Source organism: Chinchilla lanigera, unplaced genomic scaffold (assembly GCF_000276665.1).
Source record: "Chinchilla lanigera isolate Chin_1 unplaced genomic scaffold, ChiLan1.0 scaffold00004, whole genome shotgun sequence".
Lineage (NCBI taxonomy): Eukaryota > Metazoa > Chordata > Mammalia > Rodentia > Chinchillidae > Chinchilla > Chinchilla lanigera.
Window position 1 is genome coordinate 10,887,088 of NW_004955405.1, and position 21,452 is coordinate 10,908,539.

A 21,452-nucleotide genomic window follows, 5' to 3' on the forward strand; every position below is an offset into this window, starting at 1 on the left:
TAGAAATCTATGTGAAATCAAACAACTCACCCTCCACAAGCAGGACAAGGAAACATAAGGCAAATTCTGTCATAACCGAGGATGTAGAAAGCTGAGCTCAACTAGGAGCATGGAGCACATACAGTCCTTGCTTGCACTTCCAATGCAATGAAAATTAAAAACAATACAAAAGTTCCTGAGTTCCTTTTTGCCTCAATCTTAGGTAACTAGCTTCTTAGAAAGAAAATATCTTCTGAGTTGCTTTTGTCTCACCCCCTTTATTCACACCTACTTTCAAGTGCACATGGGAGCATGGAGTCAGACGCATTCAGGTTCACAAACACTAAAAAAGGGGGCAGAGAAAGGATGTGGGCAACTGACAGGCCGAGGTGGGGTCCCTTGGGTTTTCCTCAGATACCCAGCCAAGGTTCGTCTTGGCTGTTCTGGACCAGCGGTGCCTGCATTCCATTTGGGCTGCTCTTCCCTCTCAAAATCCTCCGCCTTACACATTCCACATCCATCGCTACACTGCTTACTTGAGACTTTAAAGTGACGATTTGAGAACAGTGTCTCACCTAATACAGGAGTTCTACTCTCATCTGGAATGTTTTAGAAGTAGAGACAGGATGGGAAGACAAACACTTTGGGCCCCTTTATTCATACTTACCAGGGCAGCCAGTCTTGAACTATGGCAGAATTGCCAAACTTTTTCTGTAATAGACCAGATGGTAAATGCCATAGGCTTCATGGGGCAAATAATCTGTTGCAACCATTCAGTTCTGCCACCACAAGCATGAAAGCAGAAATGCACAACATGTGAGTGGTTGTGTGAATGGACAACAAGGAGTGGCTGTAATCATTACAATGAAGCGTTTTGCAAAAACAGATGGTAGGCCAGGTTTGGCTTATGAGTCATAAAGCTGTAGCATGAGACTGTCAATGATTTAAAAATTAGTTAAACTCTGGGAGTGTGAAACATAGGCATCTTACAATCAGGCGATTGATGTGCACTTGCTGGGGTAAGAGTCCCAAAGCTGCAGCCACTCCTTGGCGGAATATCCGAAGTAAGGTTATATTCAGCTTGTTTACATCCATTTGCAGTGTCTGGAAAATACAGGTGAAAAGGAAAACAAGAAGTAGTTCAGTTCTTTTTTTTTTGTGTGTGTGTGTGCCGGGAATCAAACTCAAGCCGGCTCTTATTCCACTAAGCTATATCCCCGGCCCTGGATAGTCAGTTCTTGACTAATAACCAGCCGCAATAATTTCCATGACTCTGATAAATCTACATTTAGAGTGCTTTATCGAATTTTGATGGAAATAAAATGACAGAGACATTGTATGGGAAATTTTAAATGGTGCTAATGAAAAATGGTGCATTATGTAGTGATGCAGTCTGTCTACTTATTTAACAATGCAAATAATGGTTAATTCATAAATAATTTTACTGAAATGTGCCTTGATTTATTTTGCCTTCATTAGGACTCAGATGGCAGAATAGAATCCATGGCCAAGTGTAGTACAGTTACACAAGCCAAAGGACGCATTTAGTTTGTGTTCAGATGCAGTCACAGAGAGAAAGGTGCTGTGTAAGTTCTGCAAGGTGCACCCTGGCAGTTTTTTTATATAGTTATCTGCTGCCAATGCAAGACAAACAAGTGAGGTATGATAATGTACTTTCAAAGACAGATAAAAGCCAGGGATACTGATGAGTTGGTTTAAGGCCAACAATTCTTTTTTCTTTTTTTGGTGCCAGGAATTGAACTCAGGACCCAGCACTTGCCAGGCAGGCGCTTGTGACGCTGAGCTGGATCCCCAGTCCCTAGAGCAAGCAATTCTTATTCAGTGCTTGAGCAAATGCTAAGTTTTCAAGTTTGCTTTGGGAAAATATCAAATTATTTAGAAATTCCTAAAATGTAGACCAAATTTTAATATTGGATAGATACTTTTAAGGTAATGAAATCAAGTATTTGTGCATTTTATCTTCTTATAATGCTTAATTTCATGGGTTTGTTCACGGCAGATTATCAATAATTGCGTGATGGCTGTAAAGTTGTCTCTTCTGTAAAGTAAGACACACTTTTAAGTACACGCTTTCTGATAAAGAGATTGGTTAAAAGGGTAATCTATTATAGAGTAGGAGCTCTTAAATTGGGCATTCTCCCAGCTTGTTTTATTTTATTTATTTTTTACTTTAAAGAGAGGACATAATAAAAACAATGATGCAAATTTTCAAAACAAGATAATAGGAGAGTAGTAATGGTTAATACATTGTGTATTGTTAGTTGCTCATATTATAAGAAAGAGGCATGAAAAATTGATCAAATAATATAAGCACAAAACTTTATTTTCAATAAACTGATAGAAATTAGTAGTATAACCATCTTAACTTCCTTTTGTGTGTATATATATATATATTTTTTTCTTTTTCTTTTTCCCTTCCTTTTCTCCTTTCCCCCACCCCAGGTTTTTATTTTCTTTTGAATTGTTTCTTCCCATAACAATATCTATTGTACATTTTGGTCCTTATTTACTCTTTTAGGTTCTTACACTAGGGAGACAATACAATGTTTACACATGTGAGACTGACTTATTTCACTTATGGGTATGGTCTCCAGTTGCATCCATTTACCCATAAAAGTCTCAAGTTTATCCATCTTTATAGCTGAGTAGTATTCCATTGTATAAAAATACCACATCTTTTTTATCCATTCTTCAGCTGATGGGCATTTGGGTTGTTCCCAAGACTCAGCTATTACAAATTGCATTGCTATAAACACGGGTGCACATATATTGTTGTGGTACAATGTTTTTAATTCTTCTAGGAATATACCCAAAAGGGTAATAGCTGAGTATAATGGGACCTCTAATTCTAGTTTTTTGAGGAATCTCCACACTGGTTTCCACAGTGGTTGCAGCAGTCTACACTCCCACCAGCAGTGGAGAAGGGTTCCTTTCCCTAACAGTCCTGCCAGCATTTGTTATTGGTTGATTTCTTGATGATAGCCATGCTTTCTGGGTGAGATGGCATCTCAGTGTTGTTTTAATTTGCATTTCTTGAATGACCAATGATGTTGAATATTTCTTCATGTATTTATTTGCCATTTGTATTTCTTCATCTGAGAAGTGTGTATTCCTCTCAGATATCCATTTTTGGATTGGGTCTTTGAATTTTGGGGGCCTGCTTTTTTTCAGTTATTTACAGGTTCTAGATGTAAGTCCTTTGTCCAAGAGACAATTGGCTAAAATTTTTCCTACTCTGTGGGTTTCTTTTTACTCTATTGGTGATTTCTTTTGATGTGTAAAAGCTTTTTAATAAGATGAGATCCCAGTTATTGATTCTTTGAAGTTCTTTCTGTGCAGTTTGGGTTTTGTTTATGAACTCTCTGCATACCTCTATGTCTTCAAGATTTCTACCAACTTTCTCTTCCCATAGGTTTAATGTTTCTGTTTTAATATTTAGATCTTTGATCCATTTGGATTTTAGTTTATTGCATGATGGTAGACATAGGTTTAGTTTTAGTCTTAGGCACATAGAAAGCTAGTTTTTCCAGCGTCATTTATTAAAGAGGCTATCTTTCTTCCAGTGAACGTGCTTGGCCACTTTATCAAAGATGAGGTCGCTGACTGTGTTTGTAGTTGTGTCTGTATCTTCTAATCTGTCCCACTGATACTCAGGTTTGTTTTTAGTCCAGTACCATGGTGATTTTTATCACAAGAGCTTTGTAGTATAATTTCAAGTCAGGGATGTTGATGCCTCCTGCCTTGCCTTTGTTGTCCAGAATTGCTTTCACTATTTTAGTGCTCTTCTAGTTCCAAATGAGTTTTAGGAATGTTTTCTCTAGTTCAGTGAGGTATACTAATGGTATTTTGATCAGGATTGCGTTAAATCTGTATAACAATTTTTGGAGTATGTCCAGCTTGTTTTGAAAGGAAAGTGATACTGCTCTGAGTATTTATAATCTAATGGGAAATAATATACCTTGGATATGTAGGGTTGGTATTTTACATAGGTAAAAATAAGTAACTGGAAACCAAACCAAATGTTCAATGTGGCGGGAATAAGAAGCAGTTGGGAAGGCAAAGCAGGTGTAATGGTTCATAGTTAAAGTGCTAGGTCCTGCTACATTTCCATGCTGCATTTCCATTGTAAAGTCTTTGAGTGCTTGCAGAAGGGTAGGACTCTGAGGCTTGGTCATGTTAGGGGCTGGACCTATACTCTTAGCAGAATACTGAGATCAGGAAAAGGGCATAACCAGTGGGAAACTGTACCTAACAGTTTGACAGGCAACCAGCAGTTTCTGGTGAAGGGAAAGAAGAATTGTGCTGGAAACAGGTTGAAAGGTGACATAAATACCCTGGGACACACCTTTTATTAAATATTGATTTATTTTACTTAGTGTAAAGCAGCAGAAATTTGCTGTTTTAGAGCTCTGCAGTCAGACCCAGGTGCCACCAAGACCACATTCCCTTATAAATCTGTAGAGGTGGATTCTCCCCTGCTTCTGGCTTCTGTTGCCAGAAGCTCATGGTATTGCTGGCTTGTGCACATATTGCTCCAATCTCTGCTCCTATCTCTGCTCCTGTCATCACATCTGCTTCCTATGTGTCCTTACATTGTCTTCTCTGAATGTTTGTGTCGAGAATTTCTTTTTTTATATGGTCACCATTATACTGACTTAGGAGCGCACTCTATTCCAGTATGAACTAATTTTGACTAAATACACCTTCAGCAAACCTATTTTCAAATAAGGTCACATTCTCAGGTACTGAGGAATGAGACCTGCAACAAATGAACTTCGAGAGGACACAGTTCAACACAAAATAAAGAGAAAGTCAGAATCATGAGAAAAATTGCTAATTCCCAGCCGGATAATTGACTAAAAATGTCAATATTGTGCACACTTTCCTTTAGGCTCTGAGTCGAAACAAATTTTAAACTGAATCCCTGATTGGAGAGCTGTTGGGAGGCCAGATATGTCCATTATAGAAACATATGTCTTTTTGGGAGGTGGAAGGGCTGTAGAACTTACCATCGGTAAAGGGAGTGGCAATGTCTGAGAGACCCAAAAGGAGAGGTAGATGAATCCAGACACAGATTATAAGGGACCTTCTGTTCTTGATCATTTGCTCACTTGACACAGCCATTACTTTTGGACATTGGTAAGTGATTTCTGCCTCAGTATTATGTGACTTTTTCCAGAGAGTAAATCTTTATTAGAAAAAACTCATGTAGTAAATTATACGATTCACAAGTGCTTGCATATTATTATCTGCACTTTTCTATAGTCTAAAATGTTTTTGATATAGAAGAGCACAATTTAACATAGAAAATAAAACTTGAACTAAACCTTGAAGAACCAGTAGGATTTTGAAATGCAGTGATGAGAAAAATTGCATACTAGCTTTAAGCACAATTTATGGCAATCCCAGGAGATTAGAAAAACTCAGCACGCTGGTAGCTTCCTTTCCTCCAAGGGATTGCTTTCTACCTTGCCAGTCTGCCAAAGCTGCCATTAGGTAGGGACACTGTATAAAGACTGTTAACTTCCTTTTCTCCCCAAGACCAAAAATGTTTTCCTTAGTTGGTTTCCCTAAGTTAAAGCCCTAGTAATGAGCCATTGACTTCTAGCTTACTAGCAGTGTTTGTCAGGCAGGATGAACAGGCAGGCACTGTCCCAGTCCCCAGGGCTGACATTTGGAGCCTACCGTCTACGCTGGGAACTGAGAGTCAAGGTGGTTGGATATAAACTTGAGAACCCAATTCCCAGGGCCACAATTAACTGAGGTTTGTAACTGTGGAAACAGTATTAAAGTCTCAGATTGAAATGGTAAATGGGAAGTGAAATAGAAAGCCAAGATTAAAATTCACACAAAAAGGCAACTTTGCAAAAATGTAAAAGCTGTGCATTTGAAACAGAAGTTCAGACTGCCCAGCGAAGTGAAGAAGTACATTGAATTAATTAGTGAAATAGAAATCATCTGGCTCAAAACATTCAAATAATTTGCCCTAATTTTCTGCCTGCCTGGATCAATTCCATAGCACAAACATGAATGTCGATTTCCATGAATATAATATAATATAATATAATATAAGATACACTGTAGTCAACAGCCTGAAATGTATAATTTGGATAAAAAGAGAACTCTGGATAAAATGAGATTTTTCTTTCAGATAAAATAAATGTGCATGCTTTCCTGTAATTAATGGATATATGCTACCTATTTCTTTTGGAATAGATGCTAGAAGCACAGCTTCTCCTTACATTACTCTGTGAAATCACAACAGAAATGATAGAATACAAATTTCCCAGGCAGTAATCAGTTCACAGGTTTGAAGTTACAACACAGCAGTGAGAGATATATTTTAGTCTGAATTTTAAAAACCACTTGATCACTTTTATCATTTAAGTACAAATGATTTCAGATTTTAATTTTGAAGAGATGCTCTTTCCAAATGCAGTGTCTGAGCTATTTCACAGTTGTAAATGATGCAAATGATATGCTCTAGTTTGGATCTGGAATGTCTCCCAACACTCCACGTGTTAGTGACTTGGCTTCCTGCTTGCTCCCTCCCAGTGGCGCCATCAGGAGGTGGCAGAGCCTGAAGAGGTAGGATTTAGTGGGAGAAAGTTAAGTCATCAGGGTTGTGCCCTTGAAAGAGATATTGGGACCCTGAACCCTTTTTATTCCCTCCACTCCTGGCTGAGGTGAGGTGAGGCCTTCCCTTCACCACATGCTCTTGTTATGATACAGTGCCTTACGACCTTCCCGTAAACCAACAGACCAACCAAACATGGGCTGAAATCATAAAACCATGAGCAAGATAGAATTTTTATATGCTGATTTTTCTCAGGCATTTGTTACAGTATCAGAAAGCTAGCACAGTATTCAAGTACAGTTCAGTCTTCTTATTAATGTTGTAAAATATCTAAACATACAAAATGAAATATATTAAAATTCAAGGATTTCACATTTTAAAATTTTTGAGCTTTTGATGTATTACAGGATTCTTGAGTCAATTCCCTACTTTTTTACTCTCTCGCAAAGGAAATAGCACTTTGTAACAAGACTTTGGTAACCAGGTCATCCACTAAATAATTTAAGTCTCTGGACATTAGATATAAATTATGAAGATGGGGCTGATTAAAATACAGCACTTGGGGTTAAGAAGTAAAGTTTGTTTTGAACTGTATGTGACTGGATTTTAGCCATTTATGTTTTTTTAAAGTTTACTTTAAAAATAAAAGAAGGAAAACACATTAATAAACATCATTTGTAAAATAGCATAAGAACAATACAAGTAATACTGAATTAAAGACAAAGTGGTAGGAAATTAACAGTGGTTATACTATTACATATTGATATCTTCAAAGTGGTTTCTCAGGAAAACAAATAGAGACATGCAAGATTGATCAAATAAGTAATCATTAACCGTTCCTTTCAGTAAAGCGATAGAAGTCAGTAGTACAACTATGTTAGCCATTTATTTTAAAAATATGGTTGAATTATTTTGCCTGAGAAGGAAACACTTAGTCACTTCTTCACATCATTAGGCAGTGTGGTCTAAAATTTGATCACACCTGTATACACATCCAATGGCCCAGTTAGGGAAGGAGGGAAAATGTCCATCTCTGACCTGAGGAGATGTCTTCACATCCCCTGAGATAAGTATTGTCTGGATTCCCAACAGCCACAAAAGGAACCAGTTTTCTTAAGCACCAAAGCCTGTCAGGAGGACTCTACCCACTTCTAACATTAATGTGTTCTCACTGCTATCCAGAATCTCTAACTCCAGTGTCCGTCACACAGCTTTTCTCTTTTTGGTTTAGGGGTTGGATTGGAAAGTGATTTCCAGGAATAGAAGTGAAAGCTTCTGTTTATACCTTTGAACAGACAGAAAACCCCGAGTCTGTCAGAGACATGTCATACTGTCACTCATTCTCTTCTCACCCTTTGCATTTGTCCTCTGCTATTACTTACACATGAATGAGTTCCACTTACAAATTTCATGTTCCTACCTTCTTAGAGCCTTAGATCTCCTGGCTGAATGTTCCACTTCAACCTCGGTGTTACTCACATTGAATCTCCTTTTCTCTCTCTCTGCATCTGCCATCACTTTTTTCCTATATTTTATGTAAGATTATGTAAGATTTATGTATTTTATGTTAGACCTATGTAAGATTATGTAAGATTTTATGTAAGATTTTTCTTCCTTATTTTCCAACTCTATTCCAACTCTTCCTTATTTTCCATGACATCCAATTAATAATCAAGTGCTGTCTGTTCTACCATCTCAATATCTCTTGAATATTGAACCCATCTTCTCTTTGAATATTTCCACCATCTCATCTCAAATGTTGCATCTTGGCCGTCTGGATGATTTGAGTAGAGCTCGAATGGGCTGTCAGTCCTCTGCGGTGTGTTGGTCACCTTCCCATTCTTGAAACTCAATACCTGATGCTTTTGACTTAAAGGAGGAGCGGTTTACTTTGGCTCATGGTTCACCTCCAGTCAGCTACTCTAAGGTAGAAACTGTGTGTTGGAAGGACCTGAGCAGAGAAAAGCTGCTCATGACCAAGAGAGAGAGAATGAAGCAAGGAGGGTAGGGAGGGAGATCTGTCCTTCCAGGTCATGTTCCCACTGAACCAGCAATTCTGACCTTTCCTCACCAACCCACAGCACATGCAGAGATTGAACTCATTAGTGGGTGAATCCATAGATGAATATAGTACCTCGCTGATCCAGCCACCTTCTACAAGTCCCGCTACCAAGCTCATGAGAGTTCTGGGCGATGTCCTAGGCATCAACTGTCACATACGGTCTTTAATTCATTCTTCATCTATGTTGTCTATATTTATAATGTTAGTGCAATGTATGATCAAAGGATATGGCGATATTTAAATTAAAAATAATTTATTATAATTAAAATACATTGTCACTATTCTACCTCAAAACACTTCCTCTTTCTTTAAACACATTTATCCCATCATTGTTGCCACTTTCTGAAGCAGCTCTGTAAGTTCTTTTTCCTGAGCATCCCTAAATGGTGTGATCAGAAATACAATGAATGCTGCTGTTTTCAGTAGAAAAACAAGCTTGTAAAATTGTATTGTTTCCTCACCCACCTTATTCCCTGGCTCTGGCATCATGAAACTTCTGGCTCTTCCTTGAACCAAAAGGACCATGAAAAGGAAACATTTTGAGTAAATTCAAGACATCAAGGCAGTCAAAACAATGCAGCTAAAGACGTTCATGAAAGAGGACTCCAGAACCACCTCAGAAGTGGCAAGAAGATGGGATGAGTGTCTTTGAAGTGAGAGAGAGCATTGTCAGGAAGATCAATGGCAATATGCCTTTGAAAAATTTTTTGCAGTATAAAAATTTACCATAGTTTTGATCACACTTATATACTTAAACCTTTATCTTTTAAGAAATTTAGAAAGAAGTCATTAATTTCTGTTATGAAAATGAGAAAATATATACCTCTTTCTATCAATTCTTATGATTACCACCCAGGTTTTGTAAGTTTATGTTTATCTTGTTATGTTTGGGGAGAAGTACATTCTATTCTGTATAGTGGGTAGTACTCATAATTCTCAGTCATAAATATAGAAGTGAATTGCCGTATTTTTAGTCTCAGGCAGGTAAGGCTGAGTGGGTCTTCTCTTCTCTCTCTTCTCTCTACTTGCAGGATGGGTCCAGCACAACCATAAAACTGCACTGAAAATGGTAAAGCTACATAGAAAGGATGATTCTGAGCTCTCAAATCAATGCATCAAATAGAGAACCCATCCAACAACTATTCTTACACAATGACATGAGTTAAACGTAAACTTTTATTGTGTTAAGCCACTAAGATTTGATATTATGTTAGCCTTATTTACATTGATCTCAGTTGTCCCTCAGTGTTCATGGATGGTTGGTTCCAAGGCCCTCCCAGTTGTACACAATCTGCAGATACTTTAATTTCTTCTATAAAATGAGACAGTGTTTGCACATACCCTATGCACATCTTCCTAGATTGCTTATTACCTAATATAGTGTAATTGACGTGTTAATAGTTGTTATTGCATAGCGCTCAGGAAATAATGACAAGAAAAGAGTCTGCATGTTCAGACTCTTTTCAAATTTTTTTTCAAATTTTTTCATTTGATTGTTCAGTGATTGGATTGGAACCTACTGGTATGGTAGCCAACTGTATTCTGCAATTATAATTTCTACGGTTCATACTACTAGCTCTGTATTCAGATGGATTCAATGTTCACAGTCAATCCTCTTTGCCTTTTTAGATATGTCACCGTTCTTTAGTTTGATGTACCTCTTATATAGCTGGATTTCAGTATTTACTACTTCCAAGTAAGTTTCATAAGTGCTCTATTTCCCAAGGCACTATATGTTTGTGATTGTATTTATGGTGCTTTTAACAATAAATAACAGCTTGGCTGAATATTTCATTCTTGATTCAACCTCTACTTTACTTTTTTGCCTTTGAATTCTGCTGCTATTACTCCAATACCTCTTGGCACTGCAAGTTACTGTGAAAAATACCCTGGCCTGAGGCTAGCCTGTCTTGTAGATACTTTGCTTTTTCTACCTGTAATCTCATAGGATGCTATCAAGTTAAATTTCAACACAATTTCCTTGGTTAGATAGTTCCTGCAGTGGGGTACTCTTGAAATTTATGGATACTAAATTCTATTTAAGAAGTATTTTCTCTTTTTATACATTTGGATGGTTTTTGTTCTAAATATTTTGGTCTCATCTTTTTAACATCAATTATGCGACTAGTGTTCTTTGTCTTTTTCATTAACCACAGTATTTTATGTACTTTGTTTCTCTAGCCATGTGTATGAAATTTTTTCAGGCCTGCTCTCTGTGTCCTTCTGTATTTTGAGTCTCAATTCTACTTCTTTAGTTTATAATACGGTTTCAATTTCTCTAATATGATTTTATAATCATCTTGATTTTTTTTTTCTTTTTTGTCATTTTGAGACAGGGTCTCACTATGCAGTTCAGGCTGGTCTTCAGCTCACTTTGTAGCCCAGGCTGGTCTCGAACTCGCAACGATCCTCCTACCTCAGCCTCCTGAGTGCTGGGATTACAGGCGTGTGCCACCATGCCTGGTGACTGTCATCATCTTGGTTTATGTTCTGAGTTCTGCCAGCTTACTCTTTATGACTGTCCTAGACAAGTGAATCACTCAGTTAAACATAACTGAATGGACTCTTGTTTTAAACAGGAAGCGATTCAAAAGTTTTGCTTAAAATTGGTTTTTGTATCTTCTTTGAAGTAATTTTTTTTCAGAGTTCAACTTTCAGTTTCTCTCAAAACCCTCATGACTTTTTCTCTTATTTAGAGTTAAATTCAGCTATGTGAGCCCACTTTCTGTGCCTCTTGTTAGATCCAAACCTCATGTCATATCCTCACTGAAGCCATGCGGTTCTTTTTCCAGTTCTTTAGTAGCTGTGCTCATTTTGACCTTACAGCCTGAAGAGTCACCTGCCTAATTACTTGGAGATCTGTTCAGCCTTAGGAAAATAGTAGCTACTCCTGGCCTTTTAGCTCTCATTTAAAATGTTACCTCCTCTAAGAAGTCTTCTTAGCCTGTTCACTATTTACCATAATCACCTTGTTTTACTTCTTTCATAGCATCTATCAGAATCTGACAGTTTCTTGTTTACTCATGTTTTAAATTTCCATATCTCTGTAGAAAATATGGGTTCTGTTGGTGCTAGACTTCATCAGTCTGGTTCTCTGCTATCTCTATAGGGAATAGAGCCTGGCATGCAGTAGGTGTTTAATAAATCTTTGTGAAAGAAAGAATATATTAATTATCATGATCAACATTGTGCAGTTATGATGTGAAAGAGATTGAGTAACAGGTTAGGCTTCCAAAAGTTTACAAAAATTAAGGTTGTGCTCTTGAAGTTGTCTTCAGTTAAGCAGGTTCACTTACAACACCTAATCACTTAAAAGTACATGGAACTGATCTGGTATAATTTATATTTGACTTTTAAAAAAATTAATTTTAGCCAAGGATATAGCTCAGCAGTGTAGCACTTACCTGGCAAGTGCAAGGTCCTGAGTTTGATTCCCAGTACCACGAAAGAAAAATTTATTGGTACATTTTAGATATACATAATATAGCATTCGTCACATGGAGTTTGTATCTGTACATGATATATATTGATTCTTCTTTTCCTCCTCATTCCCCTCCCCTCCCCTCAACTCCTCTTCCCCTCCTTACTTACAAAAGCTTTGTTTTCATTTTTTCCTTCTATTTTCTATTTTTTCCCTTCTCCCTTTCTTCTTTCCCCTTTCCCTCTCCTTTGTCCCTGGAAGCTATATTTGACTTGTAATTACTGTATCTCTGATACTTTGGCTAGTATATCATTTAAAAAAATAAAAAATGTCAGAAGCTGATCCTATCAACTTTTTGGAGCCCACTTCTAATAGGCAAAATCAGTGTAAGTTTTTTGAGCTGTATGCTATATTGGTTGTATGTTAAACTCACACTTAACCAGAGTTAATGTCTATTTCTTGTAACTAATTAGAGAATTTTAAAATTTACCTTTATAACTAAGAAAATTAAATATAGTTGAAATCTTTAGAAACTACACTGAATTAGAAAAAGGAAATAAATACTATTCACAAATTGTTTATTTGATCTCCTTGTGATAAAGTTGTTGCTTTTGCTAGCTTTTTCTGAGACATGTTACATCATATATATATTAATATGAGAATATATTACATATACTCACATATAGCATACAAATATTTATCAATTTTAGTGTGATGTTATGCTTATCAAATTTTACAACTTTGTTCTCATGATTTTAGAAGGAAATACCCAATCTTTATGCTTTATTTTGTTTGATAGGAACTCTAATACAGTAACACTCCTGGTGTCCTCCCTTTCTTAGTCTCCTCAGCGGGAGGGCAGGGGCCCTGTGTAATTCCTGGATTTGGAGTACAATACTGAGGCATGTGCAGATTTGTGCTTCACTTTTAGAGTCTACCTGTGAACTCATATAATCTGGCCAACTCTTTGCTAGTGGAAAAGTAAGTCATAAACTGTATTTCTGCTATGATTGACCTGTGTTGCTTATGACTTGTAGGAAAATCTGTCTACAGAGAAAATACTGGCATAGAAGAATATCATCGCCGTACTCCTAAGTCACACCTTCAGCAAATCTGCAGCAGGAAAACTGGGATTTTGATCTGCACAGGTTGGTTTCCTCTGTCTTTCTCAGGCAAAGAGAGAGATGCTATCTCTTTTTTATTTTAAAGAGAGTAATAGAAAAAGGAACAATAGTAAAACACCAACAACATAGGCAAAAACAAAAAAAGCAAAAACAATAAAAATGATACTGAGTTTCAGAACAAAATAATAGGGATTAACAATGGTTGTTATATTACACATTGTTATCTTCAACAAAGTTGCTCGGATTACCAGATGTAAAAATGCAAGATTGATCAAACCATTAAAGAGAATAAAAAAATAATAAAAAAAACCATTAGAAAAGATACAGTTTCACTAGACAAGATGGTAAGAATGCACCAATGGCTGTTATATTGCACACTGTGGTCCTCAAATCAGTTGCTCAGACCACCAGATATAAGCATGCAAAATTGGTCAAAAAGAAAAAAAATAGGCATTAATGGTTCCTTTCAATAAACCATTAGACATCAGCAGTACAATTATCCCAGCTATCCTTCTATATACATATACATATTTTTTCCTTCCTTCTTTCTTTCTGAGAGATGCTATCTCATGATCCACAGAAACACAGCACAGAGCACCATAAACTCAGACATTACTCCTTCCCTTAAAAGAGGCGCTATAATTTTTCTTCCTAGTTTAGTTTCAGCACAGATATCTCTTGAGGTAGACAGGGGAGAAGAAAATCAAGGTATGTGTGGAGTTACAGAAGTCTGCAGAAGAGGGTTTTCAGAGGAGTTTGTCAATGCAGCAAAATGCATAGGTTAAAAAAAATTACAGAGCCAAATTTGGGACATGTGGTCACATTACTGACTCTCTAAACCTGTTGCTCCAACCGGCAAATGATGACGGCTGCATTGTTTGTTAGGAGAATAATTTGTACAGTCATGCACGCTACATAAGTCATTAGATATAAAACACAAAGTGGGCCAAAAAAGTGCTCAGTAAACTTTGCTTAAAGACATGTATATTAATATATATTGATGAAAACAATTAATTTAGTGACTTGCTTTTCTGGATATTCAGAACGAGGGAAAAGTGTTCAACTTTGTTATTAAACTTTGTTTAGCAACTTTGTTATTAAATGTAGGTCTTCGGTTTATATACAGGACTAGAACATATCAAGACACTAAGAAGTGGCCTGCGTGGACTTGTAGGGTTTACATTTACTAACTTCTGTCTATTAAGGAGCTTTAGCCAAAAGTCATAAGAAATCTAGGTCATAGGGAAAAGCAATGGTCAAAACAATTTAGTTTTGTTAAAGTGATACACTCTATTTTTAGAGAACATACATTTTTAAAGTTGAAGGTCAGAATGGCCTGCTTTGAGGAAGTTTTTTATTTCGGAATCTCTGCTTCCATTAGTCTCTATCCTGTCCCTCCAAACCAAGGCTACTGTGAACATTAGATCCAAGTTCTAAAGTATACAGATGTGTCTTATATATATTAAATTAAATTTATGCTCATATTCTTTTTTACTACCACTATGTATTAAATATAAATTGTGAGATAGAGCTAATTTTAGTAATTGAGGTTAGAATTCCATGGTTACTCATTTGAAAAAAAACTTTTATAACCTAGTTTTTGTTCATTTCATTTATCTCTCTCCTCTATTTTTAATATTATCTCTTAATTAGTATCCTCTTTCAGATCCCCTAATAACATTCTTGTGAAAAACCCTCTTTCCTTCAAAGACTCCTAAAGTGTGACAATTAAAAGAACTTTTATACACAGTGTTCTCAAAATTTCAAGCTTCATAAATTTGAAGTAAGACTCCGTCCTTCCAATAAGGGATTTTTAATCATGAAAGGGTAAAAGTCTTGACTCTTCTAAGTGTAAACTTACTGGAGGGGATAAACTTTCATAAATTATAAAATAATATTCTAAGTAACTTTTATGATACTACCACTCTAAAATTTGTAATTTTGTGATTATTTTGACTTGCAAAAATCTTGTAATAAAAGTTACAAACACATATACAGATGAAAGAGAAGAAAATAGATGTTTAATACAAAGCTCTTTGGAGACAGGAGAAAAATCACGATTTAACCATGACTAGGTATTATCCTGGGTACAGTAAACAAATATAATAGCAAGTTACTTGCTTTTAACAGTTTTTAAGTCTTGTTATTGTACGTTGGCATCAACAGAAATTTCTACCTTCATCTCCGATTGTTTCCTACTTTGTACTGAATGTTATTTTTTCTGTTATTCTCATTCCTTGTGTTCTTTCAATTTTGACTAAATGGCTCCTTCCCTCCCTTCCGTCACTGTCTCTTATGCTGCAAGCAGACATAAATGGCTGCAAAAACTTGAGTTGAAAATGACTGGAATTATAGCCAAGCAGAAACCCCGAATAGACAAAAGACTAATGTTCGGGCAAATGGTTGAAAAAACCAGATCAGACAAATTCCAGTTTCTACTTTCTGTCCCATCAGTAAGAAAAAACTCTAACCATCAATGACCGCTACATACATAGAGCCCTTCTGAAAGGTCAGAAGACACTTCTCACCATTGTATCTAATAGGATTTGGGGTCTAACTAAATGGCATTTAGGTCTGGTTGGAAATAGATCTCCATGGGCAAAATCATAATCCTTCAACCCTTGAAGCACTTGACTTTCTAGTCATAAAGTTATATTGTCCCAAGACATCAAATATGAACACACTATGGAAAGACTGAAGAAATTAATAATCCTTGCTAGCCATTGGTGTTTTATGCCAGATATGGGTAAAAGAGAGAGATGGCAATATTTGATTCAATTGACAAGAATATATTATTTTGGGACTTGCAGGTGGTCACATGCAAACTCTTGAGCTATGAAAGGTAGGGGGAGACCACACAGGCTTTGAAACATCAGTCTAATTAGGATAGTTTGAAGTCTGACACTGCATGGAAAGATGTCATAAATTTACTTTTATTTTGATTTCCTCCATGAAGTTTATGTTTTGTATCAGTGGCTAAAACAGGATTTTATTTTTACTCTTCTGGTGAACTACACAACTCTCCAAGAAACACAGTAAAATGAAGCAAGATTTATTGGCATGTGTTTTTGAGATGTAAACAAAAACGCTATGATTTAATGACCTTTCATCTTTTATTCTTGGTAATCTTGATTTTCCTGTTGCAGTGGGAATCAACTGTTCTGCATAACTAACAGTGAACAAAGACAGTGTGGAATAAGTTTTATAGTCAATATTTTTGTAATCTTTTCATCTGCAGAAGGATACGGAAAAATAGTAATAAGCATATAATTTCCATAATGTGTTATTTCTGTTATTAGCACCTCAAGAGCAATCTCATGTCTTGAAAGCAAGATTCTGAGTGATGTTTTCTGTAGAATGAATCCAGTACTCAGCATGACTATGCCAGTTTCATCCTGTTATTACTTCTCCGTCCTCACATTAAAGCTTTCTTTTTCCTTGTAGCATGATTGCGACCAAGTATGTATTAAAATTCCTTTATCTCTGATCTAATTATTAAATTGATTGGCAGTACATGAATTGATCAGAAAAACAAAGGAGACTATATATAGCCTATTCTTCTTTGCTACAGCTAAATATAGAAATAATTAATTTTATATAACACAACCTGCATCAATTAGTAACTGAATAATTCATGACAGCAATTTAGAAAACAAATTCAAGGCTGTGGAAGCTTCAGAAGATATTTTGATATATAAAATGTCACATCTTCTGTAAAGCTTTAAATTATATTAAGTGAAAAATTTTAGTAGGTGAGTTTGCTGTGTATTAAAAGGATATATTCACTAGACATTAAAAGAAAATTACTAGAAGTTTTTCTCTCCTTGGTATAGAAACTTGCTGCTAAAGTCTAAATCTTAGTTTAAAATTTTTGCTGAGTGCTTATCTGACATTATTATCTGCCCATGTCTTATACAAGAGATGTAATCAAAAGGAAAAAAAGTCAGGCGGCCCTATATTTTGTGGGAAATAGAGCTTGACTTCTTGAATAAAATGATTTACTTGGGCCATCTTGATGACTGTTTTCTGTAATATTGAATCAGGATGTTAATCCAACTTTATTATTAAGGTAGATGGAAACAGTAAATGTAATATTTTTGACATTGTTATTCAGCACTGCAGATAATATCAGAAATATCTCTAACTTTATACCAATAACAGAACACTGTATTTTTTTAAACTTGCAAAATACATTTTCATTTTTCATCTCTGTATGCCCAGAACTTTGGATAATACCAACAACACAGTGAGAACTTCATACATAATTTTTGAAATAAAATTTAGTGAACTAAGAATTTTGTGAAGTTTTTCACCTGAGCATACCAGGTGATATCAGATTAACTAATGAACTGAGATATCTATATATATATTTTAATAAGAGCCATAATTTTTATGAAAACAGCTAAGATAAATAAGGAGGTCCTGGTTTATTAGGGGAAAACAACAAAACTCCTATCCCTGACCAGGAATTAGGCCAGGGATGTCGTATCACAAACTTTCATTGACCAATCCCTCATATCTGATTATAATAGAAGGCCCCGACTTGTCTTTTAGTGAGGTCCGCATGCAAAAGCTGAGTCCCTCAGATGCCATTATTATAAAATACCTGGGTTTCATGAATGAGCTAACTGTAACTTATCTTCCTTTTGTTTTTCAGTAATCATAAACACAGTCATTTTTTCCTTACTCGGTATAAGACTATACTGAGCAAAAAGGAGAAAAATATCTATTCTACTAAATATCTCTTATAAAACTTTTGAGGTTTGTTCAAGTGGATGCAACTTTTAATTCCTTTCTGTTCTGGATGATTATGAATTTTGCAAAAAACTCCTTTGATTGTGAATCTTCACTGTTAAGATACACTGAATAATTGTGCACTATTTCTTTTAATTTCAGATCTTGAAGTTAAAGCTGTTTCCCTAGGTTTTCCAAGTGTTCTGCTGAGTCACTTAAATACATGCACATGAACAGACAAAGGCATAAATTGCAATATTTATCCTTCTAACCTCACATCATGAGGATGATGCTCTGCTTTACTTATGAAGGTTTCTCTTACCTGTCTGGAAATTGACCGTATGCTGTGATGCATTTGACTTCCATTTGTACTTGTCTTTTGTGTTATTTCCTCACCATAGCAAGCCGGACTAATCATAAAGCTTCCGAAGCTTGTGAGCTGAGATGGAGCCTCATTTAGTTACCTGAAGGTAAGTGCCTGGCACTATTTCTAGAGAGCTGATCCCAGATCTACTGTAGCAGGCTGTGCTTTCCCAAGAGACACCCCAGGTGCTTGCTGTTGCGACAGTTTACAAGCAATAAAGTTCATGGATTTGTAATGGTCATTAGCAAAACTGTAAGATGAAAACTTTATGGGCTGTGGATAAGATATGTTGTGTGAGAGTTTTTTTTCCTTGACTTTCAAAGAAAATTATATTTTCACAGGCTATTCTCACAATATATACAAAATTCTTTTAAAAGTTCCAACACTTCTACCAAAATATTCCTACTGGATACTAAGGGCTTTACAGATAGATATCTCATTTTAACCTTTATCGTTCCTTAGGAAACAGAGATTATTATGTATCTTTTTGCTGATAGGGATATTAAAGTGATTTATGTGAAGTTTAAATAATGCATATGGGATTCAAATTCTGGTTGGTATGATTCAAACTGATTATTTTTTTCTTAATATATATATGAAATATATGTATGATTTAATATCATATATAGATTTAATAATCACATATGTATGATTTAATACAGAAGGAATTCAGATAAATGATTGTTGTAAATATTATTAGTAGAGAAGTAGTTGATTTGAAAGAATAGAATGAAACAGAAAATTAAAAGATTGTCTTTATGGAGTTAACCTTATGCTGTTAGAATAAGGGTAGTTGAAAAACTAGGGACTCCATGAACTGTATGTGTAATAAAGATATACATCATAACTCTAGTAAGACTGCAATAAAATTTAATCATATACATAGAATTGGTAGCAAGATTAATTGATTTTTTAAAGCCATAGGGCACTATGAAGAACCTTAAAATGTTCATGATCTTTGCTCCAGTAATTCCCCACTTGCAAATTTATCTTAATGAAATGAATTCAATGAATAAACACATGACAGGCACAAACTTTCTTTTCCACATTATAGTAGAAGATCAGAAGGTACTTAGATGAACATCCATAGCCAAAGGGACAGGTAAATCACGACATTTCAGTGGAATGCAATTGTGTAAATCTTCCTCCCTTTCTTCCATCATCCGATCTTCTTATTTGATCTCTCTAATATGTATTCACATGTGCTGTAATTGTTCTCATATTAAACAAAAGCCAAACAAACTCTAAGGCCTCTCCAGTTGCCATTCCTTTTTTTTTTTTGTTATTCTGATTTCAGGCAAAATACTTTATTGTCCATATTTATTATTTCCAATTCCACTTCCTATCTCTTTGTATTGATTCCTGCTAAACTAAACCCAGAGCTACAACCAGTAGGCAATCCTCAATGTCTGCCTTTTGGAACTATCAGCCACCTTTGACCAGACAACTTCTCCTCTTTGATACTTTTTCCTTATTGGGTTTCCAGGATGTCACCCTTCCATAGCGCTGTTTCTCATTAGCCTCTACTTTTCAAGTCTCCTTTATTTATTTCTCCTCACTGTCTCCATATCAATACCTCTTTACATCAGTGCTTAGTCTTTCCTTTTTCTCTATGCTACAGTCTCAATTTAAGCAGGGTCTCCCTCATAACTCAACTTGTACTCTATGCAGCAGGGTTGCATGACATAGGTACCTGGATGACCCAATTGATCTTTAAACTCAACTCCTGATTTCTACCCTCTTCATCTCTACAATTGGCAACTTCAAACTTTCTTGGGCTCAGGTGTTAAAAAAAGCCTTTATTCCTGCATTCTTTTTCTTGTCTTCATGACCCCAAATTGGTAAATCCAATCAGATCTTCTTTTGAACAATATTTAGAACAAGATCACTTCTGATCACCTCTACCAACCTCACAATTCCCATCACGATGGGGCACGGCAGCAGATTTCTACTTGGTTCCCCTACTTCTACTTTGCTTCCTGCACAGTAGTTGATTTCCCATTAGATCATGTCCATACTCTCCAAAAGCTGTCTGGGGGCATCCCAATTTGTTTGGAATAAAATCAGAATTTGACATGGTTCTACTTGATCTTCCTAATAGCATTCCTCCTCCCCCCATCTTTCCACTCTTCCCACTATTTCACTCCATTTGTTTTGGTCATTTTGTTGCTGGGACATGCAAAAACTCCCTCTGGCCCCAGGCCTTCACATTTACTGTTGTAGTATTAGAAGCTGTCTCCCGATGTTCTCCGCAGGGCTCACCCCCTCACTTTGTTCAGGTCTGTGCTCAGATAGAAGCTGTACAGATATCCTTTCCTTAACCAGATTATTTTAAAATAGTACCTTGCCTGTCACTGCCTGACTCTTAACCCTGTTAAATTATTTTTCCTTAGTGCTTTGATCTCTGATGTGCTATACACCATCCTTATTAGAGACTATGTTTCAATAGAGCAAGGATTTTGGCTGTTTTGCTTACTGATGATTTACATAGTGTAGTCAATGCTTGGTTTATGGCAGAAGCACAAAAAATATCTTTTGAATGAATAAACAAGGCAGGTCCATAATTTGATCCTAAGTGAAATGAGTATAATGCAAAGTTATATTTATACTTTAGTTACAACTATGTAAATAGGTTAAAGTCTGTGATAATAGAAAAAATTAAAATAGTTCTGGGAAATGGGACTTCAATAAAATATTGTCAGGTGACATCAAAATAGTTTTTTTGTGGTGCTGGGGGAATCATTGATGTTTATAAAAGTAGCATGTATATGTGGAATTATAATGAATACAGTTGCTCTTTTGGAAAAATGAGTTGTTCTAACCACAATCCTTAGAAGAAAATGATCATAATGATTTCAGAGTTAACATTACTCTGGTACATTTGAAAGTTATCTTCCATTCTGTACAGCTCCAGTTAAGTGCAGTGATTCATAGTTAGACCATATGAGTCTGAAAGACTGCTCTTCCACTTAACAGCTAGATGAACTTGGGCTAATTTCTTCACCTCTCTCAAGGTCAGTTTCCTCATCTGAAAGAGGAGATGGCAATATAACTACTTTAGATTAATTGAGATAAAGCTTCTAAGGTGTATGATGTGTTGCCTGAAACCTAATAAGCACTTAATAAATGTTACCATTTAACACTGTTGTTTTTATTGATCCCAGAAAATA

At 35.9% G+C, this 21,452-nt stretch overlaps 1 protein-coding gene across 1 annotated transcript in view; it reads right to left on the bottom strand.

Moving 5' to 3' along the window:
• Positions 1–21,452, bottom strand: part of Ptprr (protein tyrosine phosphatase, receptor type, R) — a 366,148-nt gene that overhangs the window by 119,540 nt on the left and 225,156 nt on the right. The window contains exon 6 of the mRNA XM_005374316.2: positions 970–1,083. Coding sequence (XP_005374373.2) covers positions 970–1,083 — 114 coding nt within the window. The remainder of the gene's footprint in view (positions 1–969; positions 1,084–21,452) is intronic.